The sequence below is a fragment of the Borostomias antarcticus genome (genome assembly GCF_949987555.1).
Source record: "Borostomias antarcticus genome assembly, chromosome: 10".
Classification (NCBI taxonomy): domain Eukaryota; kingdom Metazoa; phylum Chordata; class Actinopteri; order Stomiiformes; family Stomiidae; genus Borostomias; species Borostomias antarcticus.
The window spans coordinates 26,381,687-26,401,686 of NC_140243.1; the positions used below are offsets into that span (position 1 = coordinate 26,381,687).

At 45.9% G+C, this 20,000-nt stretch overlaps 2 protein-coding genes across 2 annotated transcripts in view; one reads left to right on the forward strand and one right to left on the reverse strand.

Moving 5' to 3' along the window:
- The window catches only part of bcl3 (BCL3 transcription coactivator), a gene marked incomplete at both ends in the record, with an annotated part of 21,895 nt that extends 13,194 nt beyond the window's left edge, over window positions 1-8,701 (reverse strand). Inside the window, 2 exons of the mRNA XM_084444687.1 lie at window positions 6,912-6,970; window positions 8,507-8,701. Coding sequence (XP_084300813.1) covers window positions 6,912-6,970; window positions 8,507-8,701 — 254 coding nt within the window. The remainder of the gene's footprint in view (window positions 1-6,911; window positions 6,971-8,506) is intronic.
- Window positions 8,702-13,093: 4,392 nt separating this feature from the next.
- cblc (Cbl proto-oncogene C, E3 ubiquitin protein ligase) overlaps window positions 13,094-20,000 on the forward strand; it is a gene marked incomplete at both ends in the record, with an annotated part of 13,682 nt that continues 6,775 nt past the window's right edge. Inside the window, 4 exons of the mRNA XM_084444690.1 lie at window positions 13,094-13,461; window positions 17,942-18,088; window positions 18,441-18,597; window positions 19,965-20,000. The exon at window positions 19,965-20,000 is cut by the window's right edge and continues 86 nt beyond it. Coding sequence (XP_084300816.1) covers window positions 13,094-13,461; window positions 17,942-18,088; window positions 18,441-18,597; window positions 19,965-20,000 — 708 coding nt within the window. The remainder of the gene's footprint in view (window positions 13,462-17,941; window positions 18,089-18,440; window positions 18,598-19,964) is intronic.

The following is a 20,000-nucleotide window of genomic DNA, read 5'->3' on the forward strand; positions in this document are numbered from 1 at the left end:
CTCTGGGCCCACATCATCATCTTACATATATATACTGTATATACATGTTATTATTATGTTAGATCTATGTATACACTGAGCCAGCTGATGTTTAAACCAAAAAAGTACAAATTATTCTTTATTGTACTTTTCATTATTGCATTGTTTGTACTTATGTACTGTATGGAAGACGATGTACAAACCAAAAGTACTACTTATTCATTCTTGCACTTTATCTTTTATTTATTTCTCATTGTACGTTCATTATTTGTTTGTAGTATTTGTTAGTATTTAAGTAGGGAAGTATGTGTCCCTGAGCCAGCTGATGTGAGTGATTGGAGCCGGGGGCCCCGATACGCTGTTGCTTCTCCCTGTCCCCTTTTCAGCTACGGGACCAAAGTTATTTTTGTGTGTAAATGTGATTACGCATGTTGTTTGTCCTTTTGAAAGCTGAAAATAAACCAAACAAACAATACATGGATGTTCAGATAAGGCTCGGCCCCTATATCTGGCCCCTATATCTGGCCCCTATATCTGGTCCCTATATCTGGTCTCTATATCTGGTCCCTATATCTGGTCCCTATATCTGGTCCCTATATCTGGTCCCTATATCTGGCCCCTATATCTGGTCCCTATATCTGGCCCCTATATCTGGCCCCTATATCTGGTCCCTATATCTGGCCCCTATATCTGGCCCCTATATCTGGTCCCTATATCTGGCCCCTATATCTGGTCCCTATATCTGGCCCCTATATCTGGCCCCTATATCTGGTCTCTATATCTGGCCCCTATATCTGGTCTCTATATCTGGTCCCTATATCTGGTCCCTATATCTGGTCTCTATATCTGGCCCCTATATCTGGCCCCTATATCTGGTCTCTATATCTGGCCCCTATATCTGGTCTCTATATCTGGTCCCTATATCTGGTCTCTATATCTGGTCTCTATATCTGGCCCCTTTATCTGGTCTCTTTATCTGGTCTCTATATCTGGTCCCTATATCTGGCCCCTATATCTGGTCCCTATATCTGCCCCTATATCTGGTCTCTATATCTGGCCCCTATATCTGGTCCCTATATCTGGCCCCTATATCTGGTCTCTATATCTGGTCTCTATATCTGGTCTCTATATCTGGTCCCTATATCTGGCCCCTATATCTGGTCCCTATATCTGCCCCTATATCTGGTCTCTATATCTGGCCCCTATATCTGGTCCCTATATCTGGCCCCTATATCTGGTCTCTATATCTGGTCTCTATATCTGGTCTCTATATCTGGTCCCTATATCTGGCCCCTATATCTGGCCCCTATATCTGGTCTCTATATCTGGTCTCTATATCTGGCCCCTATATCTGGTCCCTATATCTGGTCCCTATATCTGGCCCCTATATCTGGCCTCTATATCTGGTCCCTATATCTGGCCCCTATATCTGGTCTCTATATCTGGTCTCTATATCTGGCCCCTATATCTGGTCCCTATATCTGGTCCCTATATCTGGTCTCTATATCTGGTCTCTATATCTGGTCCCTATATCTGGTCTCTATATCTGGTCTCTATATCTGGTCCCTATATCTGGTCCCTATATCTGGTCCCTATATCTGGCCCCTATATCTGGTCCCTATATCTGGCCCCTATATCTGGTCCCTATATCTGGTCTCTATATCTGGTCTCTATATCTGGTCCCTATATCTGGTCCCTATATCTGGCCCCTATATCTGGTCTCTATATCTGGCCCCTATATCTGGTCTCTATATCTGGTCCCTATATCTGGTCCCTATATCTGGCCCCTATATCTGGCCCCTATATCTGGCCCCTATATCTGGCCCCTATATCTGGTCTCTATATCTGGCCCCTATATCTGGTCTCTATATCTGGCCCCTATATCTGGTCTCTATATCTGGCCCCTATATCTGGTCCCTATATCTGGTCCCTATATCTGGTCCCTATATCTGGTCCCTATATCTGGCACCTGCGTGTCAGTTGATCAGCATACAGAGTGCCAGGAAGAGTCTCCAGCTCTAGACTGGGCAGGTGAAGATGAGGAAGAGTCTGCAGCTCTAGACTGGGCAGGTGAAGATGAGGAAGAGTCTCCAGCTCTATAGACTGGGCAGGTGAAGATGAGGAAGAGTTTCCAGCTCTAGACTGGGCAGGTGAAGATGAGGAAGAGTTTCCAGCTCTGGGCAGGTGAAGACGAGCGCATGAGTGACAAGCCTCTTTAACAGGCCGAGGGCAGGTCGAGGCCTGGGAGGGCTTCTAACTGCCACACAGCGAGTGGTGTCGTCTCGAGTCAGTCCTCACGGCAGAACCTGTCTGTCTGTGTTCTGTCCTCATCAGCTCCCTGGCCAGTAAGAGCCGAGCAACGCCACTCTAGGGAGTATAAACATGACTACCCCACCACACACGAGAGCATGCGACTCAGGGTCGTACCTGTTGGTTCAAGTCCCATGTTGGGCGCAGCTAAGAGTTTCAGCGTGCGTGGCTCTCGTATCATGTACAGTACATGTGACAAATATGTAAGATGGTACCTGTCTCATGTACATAATATGACAACAACCAAAAAATAATAATTCTTAACTATTAATACAATCAGATGAGATCACTACCACTGCATAAAGAAACCCCGGGCGCCATTTCAACATTACCACCCAGGCCATATTCAATCACAATCATCCATGAATGTAAACATAGGTTGAAACCTGCATTCCTGGAGGTGAGCATTGGACCAGCTTACTGGAACTCTGCCGCAGCAGGTCTGATTGAAAAACACACTGTTGGCTGAATACGAGCCAGGAGCCTCGTCCTGCTCACCTGAATACGAGCCAGGAGCCTCGTCCTGCTCACCTGAATACGAGCCAGGAGCCTCGTCCTGCTCACCTGAATACGAGCCAGGAGCCTCGTCCTGCTCACCTGAATACGAGCCAGGAGCCTCGTCCTGCTCACCTGAATACGAGCCAGGAGCCTCGTCCTGATCACCTGAATACGAGCCAGGAGCCTCGTCCTGCTCACCTGAATACGAGCCAGGAGCCTCGTCCTGCTCACCTGAATACGAGCCAGGAGCCTCGTCCTGCACCCCTGTCGACCGAATGACAGGTAACACTTAGTGCAAAGGTGACAATCTCACACTTGATAAGGTTTCTCTCTCTCTCTCTCTCTCTCTCTCTCTCTCTCCTATTTTTCTCTCGAGATGAAACTGTACTCTGTCATGTTCCTGGAAGTGGGGCAGACCGCAGCCTCAGATAACCCCAGACAACAGCGACGCAGGGGCCCCGCGCCACACGGGAGAGAGAGAGAGAGAGAGAGACGCAGCAGACCGAGAAACACAGAGAGAAAGAGAGAGACGGGCAGAGACAAAGAGAGAGACAGGCAGAGAGAGAGAGAGAGAGAGAGAGAGAAAGAGGATAGACAGTGGTGTGTGTGTGTGTGTGGTATCCTGTTTGGCATAGGGCGAGTTAGGATGAGGCAGCTTACTGATTGGTCCTCCTGTGCAGGCCCAAACATCACTTGTGGCTGGATGAGCAGCTGGGAGACAGGAAGTGACATCAATACAGGAATAGTAAACAAACGAGAAGCAGGGTGGCATGCCGCCACAGTTCAGCTTTACGAGAATCACACCTGTCAGACCATCAGCCATGATGGCAGACCAAGGCAACGCTATGTTGATATGTCACTGGTGAGCCTTCTCCCTCTGTGTAAAGCTGACCAAGTTGTTGGCCTACTCCTGCAACTTGTTGCTTGCAGTGTGAACAAATTCACAAGGAACGCCCCTCCCCTCTCTCACACACACACACACACACACACACACACACACACACACACACACACTTCATATCATGTACTTAGAATACTGTATCAGTATTAGAAGATGAAAGACAGACAGATAGACAGACGGACAGACAGACAGACAGAGAGAAAAGGAGAGGGGGAGAGAGATAGCTAGAGAAAGAGACAGAGAGAAAGAGAGAGAGTATTCAAAGACTTAAAATACTTCCATAGTTGATCAGTGGATCAATCATGAAAACACTCCTCTCGTTCCAGAAGCCCACCTCTCTCTAGTCTATAGCCAGTCTGCTGGACCATCATTGGCCACACAGCTGAAGACTGCACCATAGACAACCAATCAGAGAGAACATGTGGGAGTGAGTGAGATGTGTGTGTGTGTGTGTGTGTGTGTGTGTGTGTGTGTTGTGTGTGTGTGTGTGAGAGAGAGAGAGAGAGAGAGAGAGAGAGAGATAGAGAGAGAGAGGGTACACATTGGTATTCAACAATTAAAAGGGCAATTGTCAAATATAAAAGCACTTTATATTATAAAGTGTGTGAGAGAGACAGAGAGAGGTAGGGAGCGAAAAGGAGGGAGAGAGAGGGGGGGAGGGAGAGGGAGAGAGAGAGAGAGAGAGAGAGAGATAGAGAGAGGGTACACATTGGTATTCAACAATTAAAAGCGCAATTGTCAAATATAAAAGCACCTTATTTTATAAAGTGTGTGAGAGAGACAGAGAGAGGTAAGGAGCGAAAAGGAGGGAGAGAGGGGGGGAGAGAGAGAGAGAGAGAGAGAGAGAGAGAGAGAGGGGTGAGGAAGATTGAAACCAAGCTCGTATGAGGAAGTAAGGACGGATGTTTGGGTTTTTGAGCTCATTCATTTAAAAACAGAGAGAAGAGAATAAAAGAGAAGCAGAGCGAGATGAAGAACACCTGAGCAAACCGCACTCACACATCTGAGACGCGGCACCGAGGTTTTCCCGAAACTGAGGGGCTCAGACGCGCTGAGAACCAAGGATCAACACCCCATTGACGTAAGAGCGCACACACACACACACACACACACACACACACACACACACACACACACACACGCACACAGAGTACAGAGTACAGAGTGCAGGGTAAGGGGGGCTGTTAGGTTCTAGTTCTGCTGAACTCTTGTATAAACCACAGAGCAAGCAGGTACAAGCTATGAGGAAATATGCATCCACTTCAACAAGTCGCTTGACTTCTTGAGAAGAGAACTAGGTGTTGCATCAGCACGATACTAGAAGATACTGTAAGTCTTGTTCATCAAGTTTATGACTAATCTTTGAACGCTGCCATTGCTGTAGGCATAATCAAATAAAAGTGTCCTGTCGTTAAAAATACTTTATCAACTAGATACAGGACCCAATCAAACAAGCTCCTACCACATACTGTACACACATACACTATTATGATAGTTGACTGGTGTCACGGTGAGGTGCTGGTGACAGTGCTGGTCCCTGGGTGGTTCATCACATGAGATCACACCGAGTGGAACCCCCGCAGTCTCTCTAGAGTCTAGACTGACAGGTCCACTTAACAAGGGATGCAAATTACCGTGACGCCCAACACTGAAACTACACCGGCACCAGATCTCCGTGGTGATCCTGGACATGCGGGTCAACTGTTCTTACCATCTGTTTGAGTGGGGCTGGGTGAGCGGGTAGGCAGGTGTTTGTATTCATGTTTGTGAGGACCCCACACTTCCAAACAGGCAGACAGTGGACAACTCAAACATTGTCTCTTCTCATGACTCTGTCTTCACACACACACACACACACACACACACACACACACACACACACACACACACACGTACAGACAGGCACACACACACACACACACACACACTTAATCCATCAGCCAGCCACCCACCCACTCACCAACTCACCATTACTCAAACACACACACACACACACACACACACACACACACACACACACACACACACACACACACACACAAGGTACAAGACACAAAGTGCAGGTCAGGGGGCTCCTGTTCCATCCCAGAATGCCCCAGTCACATGGTTTCTCCTGGGCAGCAGAGCCTGACTCCATGAATCATTACAGACCCAGATCAGAGCCTGCACCCGTACAGGAAGTGAAACAACAGTAAAGAATGTTGTGTGGGGTGAGCAAGGACATACAATAAACATCATTCCCCTTTCTCACCACACACACACGCACACACACACACACACAAACACAAACACCACTATCTCACCCTACACACATCACCCCACTCTCCAGCCCAAACCTCCATGCTCCAACCCAACATACCACCCCCCTTTCCTACCTCATATCCCCGCTGCAGTACCCTGTTACAGCAAGGGGAGTCATTGAGACCACAAAAACAAACAAACCGTCACAATACTGTATATCTCTCCTGTCAAACACTGTTGACGGGGACGCCAATGGCTCAGAACCTCCATTCAAAGGCAGGGGTGCAAAGTTCAGAGGAAGACCCTGCTGTGGTCCGCCCAAGTGAACAGGCTGGTTCTGCTCCACTGCCTACAGTATGTGCAAGCTCACGCAAGTTACTGCAAGGAACGTTTAGCATGTAGGAGGGTACAGTGGTGTGGAACAGGTGTCCCTGCATGGCTCGTCAGCACCGCCTCTGCCCTCACTCGCCCACGCTGGGCTCGATCCCGGGTCCTCTGATTTGCCAACGCACATGACTACCCCTCATAAACACCGCTTTAACCAGCCGAGGCCCTGAAAAGCTATACACTGTAAAATATAACTCCCTGTTTACTTCGAAACATATGCTCATCCGACTTAATTTTTGGTGCTCTGTTGAAATTATTATGTTCAACTTTTTGTTCTTAAATGCATTTCAAATTAATCTAATAAACTTAGTTCTGTGTTACTGCATACATTCTTCTAACAAATAAGTGTGCCTTTAGCCTACTTCATTTTCCTCAGGCAACGGGTGTCCTCACTTTTTTTACACTTTTTTTCTTTTTAAAGTAAAGCCATGCAGCACAATTCGCCAATTCAACTCAGTTACTACTGGATAAATATACACAAACAGGACTTTGCATGTTAAATCTGCAGCAAGCTTGTGAGCCTAGAAACCCCTTAACATGGGCAGTAGGCTCCACGCAGAACTCTGGTCCTGATTGGTTCAGAATACAAACGTACGTGTCGCCGTCCTCGTCTTGGTGTGTTGCCAGGGCGATATCCTCCCGCAACAGTTTGGCCTGCAGGGGCAGGGGCGGGGCCAGCGCGGGTGGGAGGGACAGCCTACAGGTCAGAGGTGACATGGCAGACCAGTCGTAGACTGGGTACCTTGGGTAATGACCTGAGAGAGAGAGAGAGAGAGAGAGAGAGAGAGAGAGAGAGAGAGAGAGAGAGAGAGAAAGATGGAAAGAAGGAAAGAAGGAAAGAAAGAGAGGGCAGGAGAGAGATACAAAGAAGAAGAAGAAGAAGAAGAAGAAGAAGAAGAAGAAGTAGAAGAAGAGAGAGGAGCTTGAGAATGTTAAACCAGTAAAGATTATCTTCGGTCAAAGTGATAAGCCATTACAGAAAGCAAAGGAATTATAAGAGCACAAATAGTAGTAGTAGTCTCTGTTAATTACTCAGCTGTCAGATAATGAAATCAGAGTCACCAACGTTTACTCAAAGTTGACACTTGGTTGTGTAATTTAGTTCTGAGGTGGAAAGACTGACTAAACTTTCTCAAGCTACAGGATGAACTAACCACAGGATGGACAAACCATGACCAAGAGTGTGTGTGTGTGTGTGTGTGTGTGTGTGTGTGTGTGTGTGTGTGTGTGTGTGTATGTGTGTGTGCGTCTTGCACGCACTTAAAAAAAAAAAAACTGACGAAAAGCGTTGAAGATATAATGGCAACTGTTCATGCACAACCCTCTCAATCAAAAACTTATTAGCTCCTGTCATGAAGCATTTTGGTATCCTGTCATCTTCCCCTTCATCATCATCATCATCATTATCATCATCATCATCATCAGGGGCGGGGATCCTGGGGGGGTCAGGGGGGACATATTTGAGATAATTAAAATCTCCCCCCCCCAATATTTAGATTGGGGTAGTGGCATTCAAATGACCATACAGCCGCGTAGGAAGATACCCCCCCCCCCCCCCAAAAAAAGACTCTTGCAAAATGTCAATGTAAATGTCCCCCCCAAAGTTGGATACAGATCCCCGCCACTGATCATCATCATCATCACCACCACCACGACCACCATTATTAAGATATCTTCCTATAAGTCATAGGATAGTCAAAACACAGTCCACAAGTGCAAGTCCACCGAAAATACTAGATGTTATTTTACAACTCGCTTACTGTAAGTGAAGCCATGCAATCTCTGCTCTGTTTCCTCCAGACCCACGGAGGCAGACGAGCGTAACGCACAATCCTTGCCTTCTTGGTCGTCTCTTTTGAGAACTTTCTGTGGGTCCGGTCTGTGACATGATTCCGTGCCTCCCTCGGCTGTTACGCAGTCTGACTCCCATGGTTTGTCCTGTTGTGATTCTTCCTCGGTAGGAAACGGACGTTTCCTGAAGGGAAGACTGGAGGAGGATCTATCCAGTATCCGTCTGTGTGCTGCTACGTTCTCTCCTGGAGAAACGGTCCATTTTGGGGAACGCGAAGACGATGGCGAAGGACGTCGTGCCATGGGCGAGTGTTTTGAGTCAGCGCGTAGAGGGTTCCCCATGTCACTACGCGGTTTCACTCCAGAGACATGTGGATGTGGATGCTCCCGTGACCCTACGTGCGTTCTGTTGTCCCCGTTCAATACCACCGTGCGCGGAGCATCTGGCGACTCCACCGACACCTCGGCGGTGACACGTCTGTCCCCATCGCGGTCCCTGACGCACTCCTCTCCGCCTCCGCGCTGCCGTCCCGTGACGCGCAGATCCAGCGGTGCTGTGGTGTGATGACCGTTCATCGTCATGGTTCTCGGCATGGACACAACTGGACTCTCAGGTAAAACTCGGATGTACGATAAAAAATAATAATATCCTATGCAATGCTGTTGTTTCGCATGGAGTATGTTATATCATAATTTGCCATGCCATCACTCTGGCTTCTTCTCGTTTCCAAGTTTGGTGTTCCAAGTTTCACATGGTGAAACAGACACTATAAATGTCAGTATTGCCAATTAACAACCAAGGCTAATTTGACCAAAATATAATCCTGCATAATTCCCCATAACACACCTACATACAGGCTACAGCTGCAGGTATGGGCAACTGCATGAGAAAACAAAGCACTATCAGTATTGCGACTCTTTTATTCAAATAGCTCTCTCTCTCTTTCTTTCTCTTTCTCTCTCTCTCTCTCTTTCTCTCTCTCTCTGTCTCCCCCCCCCCCCTCTTGCCAAATGCCCAAGGAAGTGGCTTGGGGCTTTCCCTAAATATTAATTTAAAAAAAACAAAAAGAAGTCATGATAGGCTACCAAACCACCTTGCCTATTGCGGATAGGTTAAATAAAATAAAATAAGTCATGATAGGCTACCAAACCACCTTGCCTATTGCGGATAGGTTAAATAAAATAAAATAAGTTATGATAGGCTACCAAACCACCTTGCCTATTGCAGATAGGTTGAATAAAATAAAATAAGTCATGCTTCGAATATAGTGGGAACGAATGCAGGCCTGAAGTATTGACAGAAGTCACCATGTGAAGCTGAGAAATGCTTGGAGCGCACCCAGGGTTACGGAATCCCAGAGTTACTGAACTCCCGTGTATCGTTTTGATCTGCAGAACGAAGTGTGTAGGCTAGGCTACTGTTTTCAAACCTAGATCATTGCAGGCCTCCGTTGTCACGTGTCACTTTAGTTTCGGCTGATTTTAGGGTACTTTTTCCCTTCCTTTTTCCAATCCGGAATGAACCCCCTTCCTTGCCGAAAGTAAAGAGGGCTGTAAAGATAACGCGAGATCGAGCCGTTCCAGTGCTGTTGTGGTGACCTCCAGGTGACCGGTTCCAGTTCTGTTGTGGTGACCTCCAGGTGACCGGTTCCAGTTCTGTTGTGGTGACCTCCAGGTGACCGATGACTGCCTGACCTCCAGGTGACCGATGACTGCCTGACCTCGCGCCTGTAAGTGACACGTGATGAATTGGTTGCATGGGCAAAGCCCAGGGGTCAGTGAGGCCTTATTCCTGCAGTGGCCTTATTCCTTATTCCTGACAATTAGATACGTGTATGTCACAGCAGCAAGGGACGTCCAAGGAAGTGAGAAGAAACCCTGTCACATAGCACGGGATAGAGATGCACAGAGTCCATGTCACCAAGCAAGGTTTGAGCTCTTGTCTACTAGCCTACATAACAGACTTGCACCAACCTGCTAAGCTAAAGCCTGGCCCATAAGCTTGGGAAGTCTGCAGGTTCCACCACCTTGGATCTCCTCTGATGACATGACACCTCTTCACCCACCCAATCCTCCTACACCCCCCCCAAACAGGAGTTTAGTTACCAGGGCCTGTTTGGGACTTTCCTCAGATCAATGGTGGTGGAACGGCCAACCGAACAGCAAGCCTGATGTTTAAAGTCCCTAGAACACCTTGCAAACGCGATGCGCAGCTGTTTGGGTGCTGTGGTCTGAGTGGAGCTGCTCCGGGGGTCTCGGTAGGCTACGCATTACTGGTCATGGAACGATCATTATCAACAGTAACTGTCAAATCTAATCTAAATTTACCATAAGAGAAGCTTACTCAGACTATCCGACACTCACACGCACGCACACACACACACGCACACACACACACACACACACGCGTGCACACACGAGCGCACATGCATTTATGCCATTCTGGAAACCGTATATCTAAATATGCCTATTAATCTTTGATATCCCAGGCCAATAATTAGACTTTAACTGTCTACCTATTCCTATACACATTCCCTTATATCTGTGTAGTGTAATGCTGAACACTTATCTAATTGTCAGGAAGGTGATGGGAGTTATGAGTTGATATTAATACATGTTTTGTCTGGGGAAGAGGCCCTGTTAGACAGTGAAATGTGTCCATCTAGTGGTACTTAATAGAACTGCACCACTTAACTGAAAATGAAGGGGCAGACGAGAAGTGTGTATCCTGTCTGCCCTCATGTGTTTGCACAGGCTGTCACAGTTATGGTGCGTTCGTTTATAACTGGGAGGTGGCAAATTGCGACTTGCTACTAGGAATTATTAAATAAAACGCCGCATGAACTCGCACTTCCTCGTCGCAAATTCGGATATGTTTCTCAGCCCCCAGTTGATGTCAATATCATATCATATCATCATCATATCATTCGCTATAGCTCGAATGCAGACAGGTCGGAGGTAGGTATTTTGCCACTTGCGACTTGCCACGTCCGACCACAAACGAATGCACCATTAATACCGGGGAAGTAGAGCCAATGTACTCCACTGGTGGGCAGTAGAGAACACATAGACCAACCAGGTTTGGAGTAGGTCTGGTGCATATTGCATACTAGCCAGGCTCAATCTCTACAATGTGGCTCTACATTACCTCACCTGACCAATCAACCAACCCACCAACCCAGCAGTGGAATGACTTCACATGCATCCTGTCATAGCTACTGTACCTAGCTCTAACCATTATCATACTACTGGAGTTAACTGTACCATGAATGAATGAATGAATGCATTTATTTATTTAACAGAATGTTAAAATACAGGTTTAAAAGCCTAGTTAGGCCACAGCCATTACATGTATAGCGTTGCTGAGGAATACATACACAATAAAGTCAGAGACTTATTTCCATTGTTGTCCTCTTCTGTCATAGCATCGCTACAGGCAGACCTCAGCAGAGTACAAAAAACCTACGACAAAACTCCTACATTCCAAACAAATAAACACCTACGACACCAACAACTCATGGTCTCAATGTGTCTGCATTCTGTATCCTACTTTCCTCTTTCTCTTCCTGTCACTCTTCTCATTCTCTCTGCCCACAATCTCTCCATTTTCAAGATTTCTTTATCTGTCACATGTAACGTACACGACAGTCACAGTGACCGTTGCTGCCGACTCCCAATATTATGCTCGATAACAGATAACTCCATTACTCAATTTACAATTGACAAAGTTACAATCAATCAATCAATCAATCAATCAGTGACAAGGTTACAAGTTACAAAGTTACAAGTTACAGAGACACTCAGTGTCGACCCTTTCTATTGTGTATATTCCACTCACAGGTGTCCCCTGTTTCCTCTCCCACGCCTCATTCTTAGTCACCAACTATCTTTGAGCCCACACCTCTTCACCCTCTCTCTCTCTCTCTCTCTCTCTCTCTCTCTCTCTCAATCTCTCTGCAACACAAAGAAAACCAACCTGTTTGGCTGGCTGCAACACCGGAAACCCATCAAAGACAGAGGGAGAGTGTGTGTTACAGTGCGTGAAAGAGGGAGAGGCAGAGCAACAAAAGAGAGAGAGAAAAACTGAGAAAAATCTGACACAGGCGTCGTATCCGCCGTAGCCTGCTGCAGTCGAGCAGCCTTCTGAGCAGAGCTGCCTTGAATACTCAGCGTGTGCCTTGTATACCCGGTGTCTATTCTGAGACCCAGTTGAGATGTTATAGGCACGACGAGGGGAGGGGGGAGAGGGGGGGGGCGCAGGACAGCACCCCCGAGCACGAAAGCGTGAAACGGTGAGTAGGAAGAGGGAGGAGAGAACCGGGAGCGCAGCGAGCGAGGTAGGCGTGTTGAGATTGTTTAGAGAGGGTGAGGGGTTACTTGCCTTCCCTCCCTTGCCCCTTTCTCTCTCAGTCCTCTTGGGCCTCTGACGATGGAGGGGTAGGAAGCTCTTTCTGACCCGGTTTGGATGAAACTTTTGGAGACTTCACTGAAAAACTGAGCGAGGATTTATAATGATGAATTGTAAATATAGTTTTAGAAACGTGGACTTCCACTGTCCTGGACTGAGCGCGTGACCTCAGACCTTTGTGCTCCACGGTCACGTCCAACCCTTTTGGATTTTTTTTCCTTCGTGGTCATTCCTGGATTGCGAAGTATTGTGAGAATATGCTTTGGATTAAGGCACATTGCATCTGGTTTACTAGACCTTTGACGCATGTCCACAGACAGACCGAGACCTTCACTTAACCACTCCCTCATTCAATTATCACGGGACAGATAGAGAGACAGACAGAGAGGCAGACAGACAGAGAGACAGACAGAGAGGCAGACAGATAGAGAGACAGACAGAGAGGCAGACAGACAGAGAGGCAGACAGAGAGGCAGACAGACAGAGAGGCAGACAGACAGACACTCTCAGCGTGCCTCTAGGTCAAGCTCAGGCAACCAAAGACACGACCAGGCCTCACCCACCACCTCACCTAGCCGATGGCGACGGCCGGGAGCGCGCCGGGGGCTTCCCCGAGTCCGAAGCCCCCCGGCAGGGGTGACCGCCGGCTGGTGGACAAGGCCCTAAAAAGACTGGACAAGCTGCACCGGCTGAGCACCGACCCCCGGCTCGGCCTGAGGAACAGCCCCCCGTACCTCCCGGAGCTGGTCTCGGAGACCGCCACCCTGCTCACCCAGGTCTGGGCGCCGTACCGGGCGGCGGCCGGGGCGGGGCAGCAGGTCCCCCGGGCGGACGAGGGGGAGTACCTGGGGATCCACATCAGGCACGTGCTGGATAAGACGGACCGGGCATTGCTGCTGTTTAAAGACGGACGAGACAAGATGTTTGATGAGACGTCCAAATACAGGTGAGAGCACCTAGGGTCAACACCTTCATCTGACCCACATGCAGGAATACAGTAATGCTCCCGACAACTGATCATTAAATTAAAATATTGGGTGCATTTTTGAGTGTTACTTAAAAGTAACCACAATGTGATATAATACTTGTTGAATTATAATCAAACGTGAATTAAGTGCAAAGCTTGAATTAAGTGCAGTGGATGACTACAGGGAAATAGTTTAAAACTTGAACTTTGAACAAGTTGACCAAAACTTGAAAACTCCGTTTTCTGACTTGAGTTTGAGAAAACTGATTTGGAACTGGTTTTAAACCCTCCTGTCCAAAACTACTATAATATACATTGTGCTAAACTGTACTGGAGAGTGCTGTACTGAGACTGCCTGGCTTTGCCCCTTCTGAAGAATTCTTCTCTGGAGGTTGACTTGTCCTAAAGACAAACAAACCATCCGTGGTGTCAAGGAGAGGTCCCAGGTCCCAGATATCTGTGTGGTACCCAGCATTATGGGACAAGGAGAGGTCCCAGGTCCCAGATATCTGTGTGGTACCCAGCATTATGGGACAAGGAGAGGTCCCAGGTCCCAGATATCTGTGTGGTACCCAGCATTATGGGACAAGGAGAGGTCCCAGGTCCCAGATATCTGTGTGGTACCCAGCATTATGGGACAAGGAGAGGTCCCAGGTCCCAGATATCTGTGTGGTACCCAGCATTATGGGACAAGGAGAGGTCCCAGGTCCCAGATATCTGTGTGGTACCCAGCATTATGGGACAAGGAGAGGTCCCAGGTCCCAGATATCTGTGTGGTACCCAGCATTATGGGACAAGGAGAGGTCCCAGGTCCCAGATATCTGTATGGTGCCCAGCAGATTATGTTGATCCGAAGGCCCTATCCATAACGATTCAAAACAAAGCAGGGGATTGTGAGTTCTTGCCATGGGTTGTTATCTTTTCCCAGGGGTGAAAACCTCAGAAAGAGAATGGGTACAAAGAAAAGAAAGTTGAATCAACAAGTCTACAAACAGACCATCCAACGACTATCATGACCATCAACCTCCAAATAGCTCCCCCAAACTATGAAGTTGAAAGGAGCGCTCCCCACAACCCCCCCCCTAAGTCCCCACAAGCTATATAGATTCTGTCATTTTTAGGTCCAGCACTGTAGCTGTCTGTATGGTTTTAGGTGGCTATTTTGGGACTTTGACTGTGTGTTTTCAGACCAGAGGCCTGTGTTGTGGAGACTACTAATGTGTGTGGAGGATAATGAGCAGAACATGAGGCTTTCTCATGCTAATGAGGCGAAACTGGTGCGATGGCAACGTGTGACAGACCAAGGAGGCTCCGTCTGACAAACAGACCACGGCCGTGACCACCACCGAGGCCTGATAAACAGCATGGTCTGAGGTGGAATCGTTTATGTTCTAACATGGTGGAAGAGGTGCCTCACTCTCTCAGTAGATATCTCTCTCAGTAGATATCTCTCTCAGTAGATATCCTTCTCCATGCCTAGCTCTCTCCGTACTCTCTCTATGTTTGGCAAGTCCGAATGCTAGCTTGGTTTGGCTATTGTTTGCAAGCTAGCAGATACTACTAGGATGGACAGTAGAACACACTAATGTCGAGCAAAGCTGAACAATGGCACTTTGGTTCAGCCACAGCTGTTTGTAAATGTGCTATAGAAATAAAATTGACTTGACTTGAATGGCAAAAGAATTCTGAAGTAGGCTGGCGTGAGGTAATAGTTCAGTGTTTGTATCAGGGCAGCCTCACTAATTTTGGGCAAAGCTTCAGTTCCTTGCAGCTGATGAGCAGGCAAGATAATTCTATAGTACTGTAGGCAGCTAGAAAGCTGGGGGCGGGTTTATTCAGAGTATTAGTATTTCTATGGTGTATTTTATGTTAAAATGAGCCAAAATGTAAATTACATCTGTCTGGGACCGGATACCCGTGCCAAATATGAATTCTGTCAGGCCGATGGTGTCCAAGGATCCAGATAGAGGGACGTACAGCGGACGGACAGACAAGCAGACAGAAAGATAGACAGACAGACAGACAGGTAGATAGACAGACAGGCAGATAGACAGATAGATAGACAGGCAGATAGATAGACAGCCAGACAGGCAGATAGACAGACAGGCAGACAGACAGGCCGGCCGAGGATAGCTCTATTATATTATAGATAATCAAGAATAAAGCCAATAATTCAAATTTATTGTGATTCGTTAGCCTGGGGTCCAGACCATCGAATCCACCCACTCCACTGAACTTGACTGAACATCTCAACGGAGTGTAACTAGTTGACAATTCTGTCTGATATCAGGCTAGTAATTAATATGAATGTAGGCTACACTAGCAAAATGTCATTCAGTATTATCACCAAGTGATATGACCACCCAGAAAAATATATATTTTGAATACCACATTTGATGTGTCAACTCAAAATGCTGTTTTTTTTTAACAAAAACCTCCTGCCTTACATTTAGAAAAATTATTTAATCCATTGAGATTTGTTTTGATCTCTGTGTCAACAAAACAGTATTATTGTATTTTAATATAAATTAAAAAAAATACCGGTGCTATACTATATGACAATATGTTGTTACCCTGAATGACACATGTATAACAAAATAAAATACCTTAAATCTTATAAAATGATAATCAGTATTCATAAAATAAATTAAACATGAATTGCATGACTAAATGTTAACTAGTGAAAACATGGGATCGGGGATAACAAAGTTACGAATATTTAATAGGCAGATCCTAGGCCAACTATAGAGTAATGACCAATTTGTTGTCCTATACATTGTCCCTAAGTTTATCCTTGGCCTACTTTTCATATTTAATATAGCTTTTTAATATAAAATATTCACATAAAAAATATGCTTTCCATGTTGTGCTGAAGTGTTTTTACAGTGGCAACACAGTATGCAAACAGACTGTGTGTGTGTGTGTGTGTGTGTGTGTGTGTGTGTGTGTGTGTGGGGGGGCTTATTGTATCATGCCCTTGTTTAGAACGGCCACAGCAGAGACACAAATTATTTCTTCTTTCAGTTCTTCCTGAGTAGTGGGACCTTCCAGATGACAACAGCTGAAATGATGTGTGAAGGGGGTGGGTGGGGTCATTATAGATCTGGGTTGATTTTTGTTGTTGTCATGGACCGCTACGGAAGTCGGGAAAAAAGTCATGAAATATTTTCTAGATACAGTACAGTATGTCTCCCATTGTTCTATATATTGTTACAAACACCAGTCTTTACAAACACCAGTCTTTTTAGGATGAATTTCTACATTTTAAAAACATTTTGTCATTAGAATTTTAACAGTTACGCAGAAGTACATTCTGACACTTCAGAGCTCAATAGCTCCTTTAATTTAATACTTTACAATGCAGATATTGGGTCAAAAGAAGAGTAAGAGTTGAGTGATTTAATATTATACTTTTACATATTTGTCTTTTGATCCTAAATGAATGGCCCCCGGACACCAAATGTACACGTCTCGTCTTTAATCCAGGAACTAGAACTGACAGTGCATAAGGGTCAGTGAAAGACTAGCTGGAACTGCAGTAAAAGTGAGGCTGGCTAGGATTTATTTTATTTTATTTTTTATAACAATGCAGTACAACAGGACTGGCAACAAAATCAACTTCCGCTAACAGCCATGTGTTGGGGGTATATATGGGGGGGGGGGGGGGGGGGGGCTAACAGCCATGTGTTGGGGGTATATATGGGGGGGGCGGGGGGGGGTGTCAGAAGGAAGGGTGCTCACATAAGAGACTATTACACCTGACTATTACACATTGATTTAATTCAATGTGGACTGTATGTAGCAGATGTGGGCACGATCTGTGTCCGTGATGGAAACGTTGGTCTTCTTCAAAATAGCCTAGTGTGACATGGGTGATAGATACAGGACTGTAGTTATAGTAAAGGTTACGGAGAGGTTTTGTCGCCAGAGCACAAATAGCACAGAGAACCTGAGCAGCTCACACAAAAATAAAACATGCTTACACTTCTAACCGCTCACCTTCTGTGTTCTAAAGTAAGGAGGCTACGTCAACCTTTGAGAGGTTTGCTGATTGGTCAGAAGCTAGTGGAAAATTCTACAGCAGTACAAATTGCCAGGACAGGAAGCATACAACTTTGACATCCTGTTCATAGAAACCTAAGTGTTTGTGTGTTTGAATGCGCGAGCGTCAACTGCAGGTGTGTGTGTGTGTGTGTGTGTGTGTGTGTGTGTGTGTGTGTGTGTGTGTGTGAGGGGAAGAGAGAGAAACAGAGAGGTGTGAAAGGAGTACAATACACAGTTTCGGTGAAGTAGCACACAATAGCTATGCCACTCCTGTAGCCTCTTTTGCCCTTCAACCACATTCTGAAAACCGTGTTTATTTTGAAGCCATGGACCAGAAGAGACCAACTGTATGTCTGAGTTGATACTTTTGGATGACCTAAGAATAATGGAATGTTCCATGTGTCCATATTCCCAGGAGGAACTTGACCAAGATGTCCCTGCTTTTTAGTCACATGCTCTGGGAGCTCAGGGCCATATTTCCCGGGGGCCGTTTTCAAGGTGACACCTACCGGCTGACTAAGACAGAGGTTGGAGAATTTTGGAAACGAGCATTTGGAAATAAGTGAGTGTGGGACAGTAGGTATTGGAATTAAAGTGCGGAATAAGGGACATGGGCTTGGCCTACCAGCCTACAGGGAGTCACCAAAATAATATGCTAAGTTTTGAGTTGTGAATTAGTTTTGTTATCCCACTTATGTTGTTCAGCCAGATGTACTGCCCTGTGTTATTTTCACTATACTGTATGTCCACACATTATTATTGAACAATCTTTCCCTCTCAACGTATACAAATGTTTCTCAATTTCTCTTTTTACACTCTTTCTTTCTTTCTTTCTTTCTTTCTTTCTTTCTTTCTTTCTTTCTTTCTTTCTTTCTTTCTCTCTTTCTTTCTTTCTTTCTCTCTCTCTCTGACAGGTGTATAGTGAAGTGGGGCAGCTTCAAGCAGCAGCTGCATAGTGTTCACGCCTTCGAGGAAGGGATGGAGTCCATGGCTCTAAAGTCGACCGTGGACCTCACCTGTAATGATCACATCTCAGTGTTTGAGTTTGACATCTTCACCAGACTCTTCCAGGTGGGTCTCTGTCCAACACAAGCATTACATTACACTGCAGTCTTTTAGCAGACACAAAGCGACAATAATAACATTTAATGTACATAGTCAGTGAAGCAATAACTCATGAGAGGGTGTGGTAGGCCTACTGTATATGGCCAATATACTGTACCACGGGTTGTGCTGCAGTCATAGGCACGAGGCGTAGCCGAGTCGACCAGCACAACCCGTGGAATATTGGTCATATACCACAACCCTTGAGTGAGTTTTTGCTTTTATACAACGTTACATCATCGGGAAACATTTATGGGATAAATACCTACTATTTCAGTGTCTTAATATCGATTTTAGTGAACTCCGCCAAGAAAGGTAGTTCCTAAAACTGTCACGTTGCTATGGAGTTTCAAAACGACGAACAATTAGCCATAGCATCCAAATACTACTGACCAACCTAGCTAGCCTTGAGCAAAGTGTAGCTTACCTTTGCTGTACATCTGTGAGTTGCAAAAGTGGTCATGATAAACCAGAGTGGTAGGCTACAGGACGGATAGAACGACTTAAAATTGACATTGAATGTTTCAATTTTTCTTGATGAGAAACAGTAATGTACTGTAACAGACGGTTACGTAATGGGACTAACCTTTTTACAGGCAGTAGCCTAATATTTGACACAGTAATAATTGGCGCAGCAATATTTCACATAGAACAGTAAAGAGGCTTGCCCGTGGTGTATCGTGGCATTAACCAATCAGATTGCAAGGTCGGAACTACCCGTTGTATAATGTGCCACAACTCACCAGAACTCAAAAGTGCATCTCCTTTTGGTGACTCAGCTAAATACAAATACAACAGGTGCTTAAGAGGAAGGATCAGGGTAGTACGTAAGGATCCTTTCACCCAGACTCCATACTTAAACACGTGTTTAACCCAAGGTATGCAGTACATTACAATACAGTACATTACATTAGTCATTTAGCAGACACTTTCATCCAAAGCGACTTGCAATAATTGCATTTAATGTCAGTGTACTACAGCACTACTTGCCAGAACTCACAAGTGCATCTCCTTTCTAAACAAGTGACTAAGGGCATAATCCAGTGCTGAAGCCAAAGTGCCAAAGTAGCAATATAAAAATTATACAGTAATAGGTGCTTAAGAGTGAGCATCCTGGTAGTACACCTGCGGCAGCAAGATGGGCAGCAACTCTGCTGACCTGAGGTCAGTGGGCAGTTCATTCCACCACTGTGGGGCCAGCACAGAAAAGAGCTGTGACTGTGTCGATCAATGTTATTATTATTATTATTTTTTAATTCTTATAGAGTCTACCCACCTCTTTGGTAACTGCTCTACCACTGGACATGCCTAACAAGAATGTCCTCTCCTTCCAGCCCTGGCAGTCTCTGTTGAGGAACTGGAACCAGCTA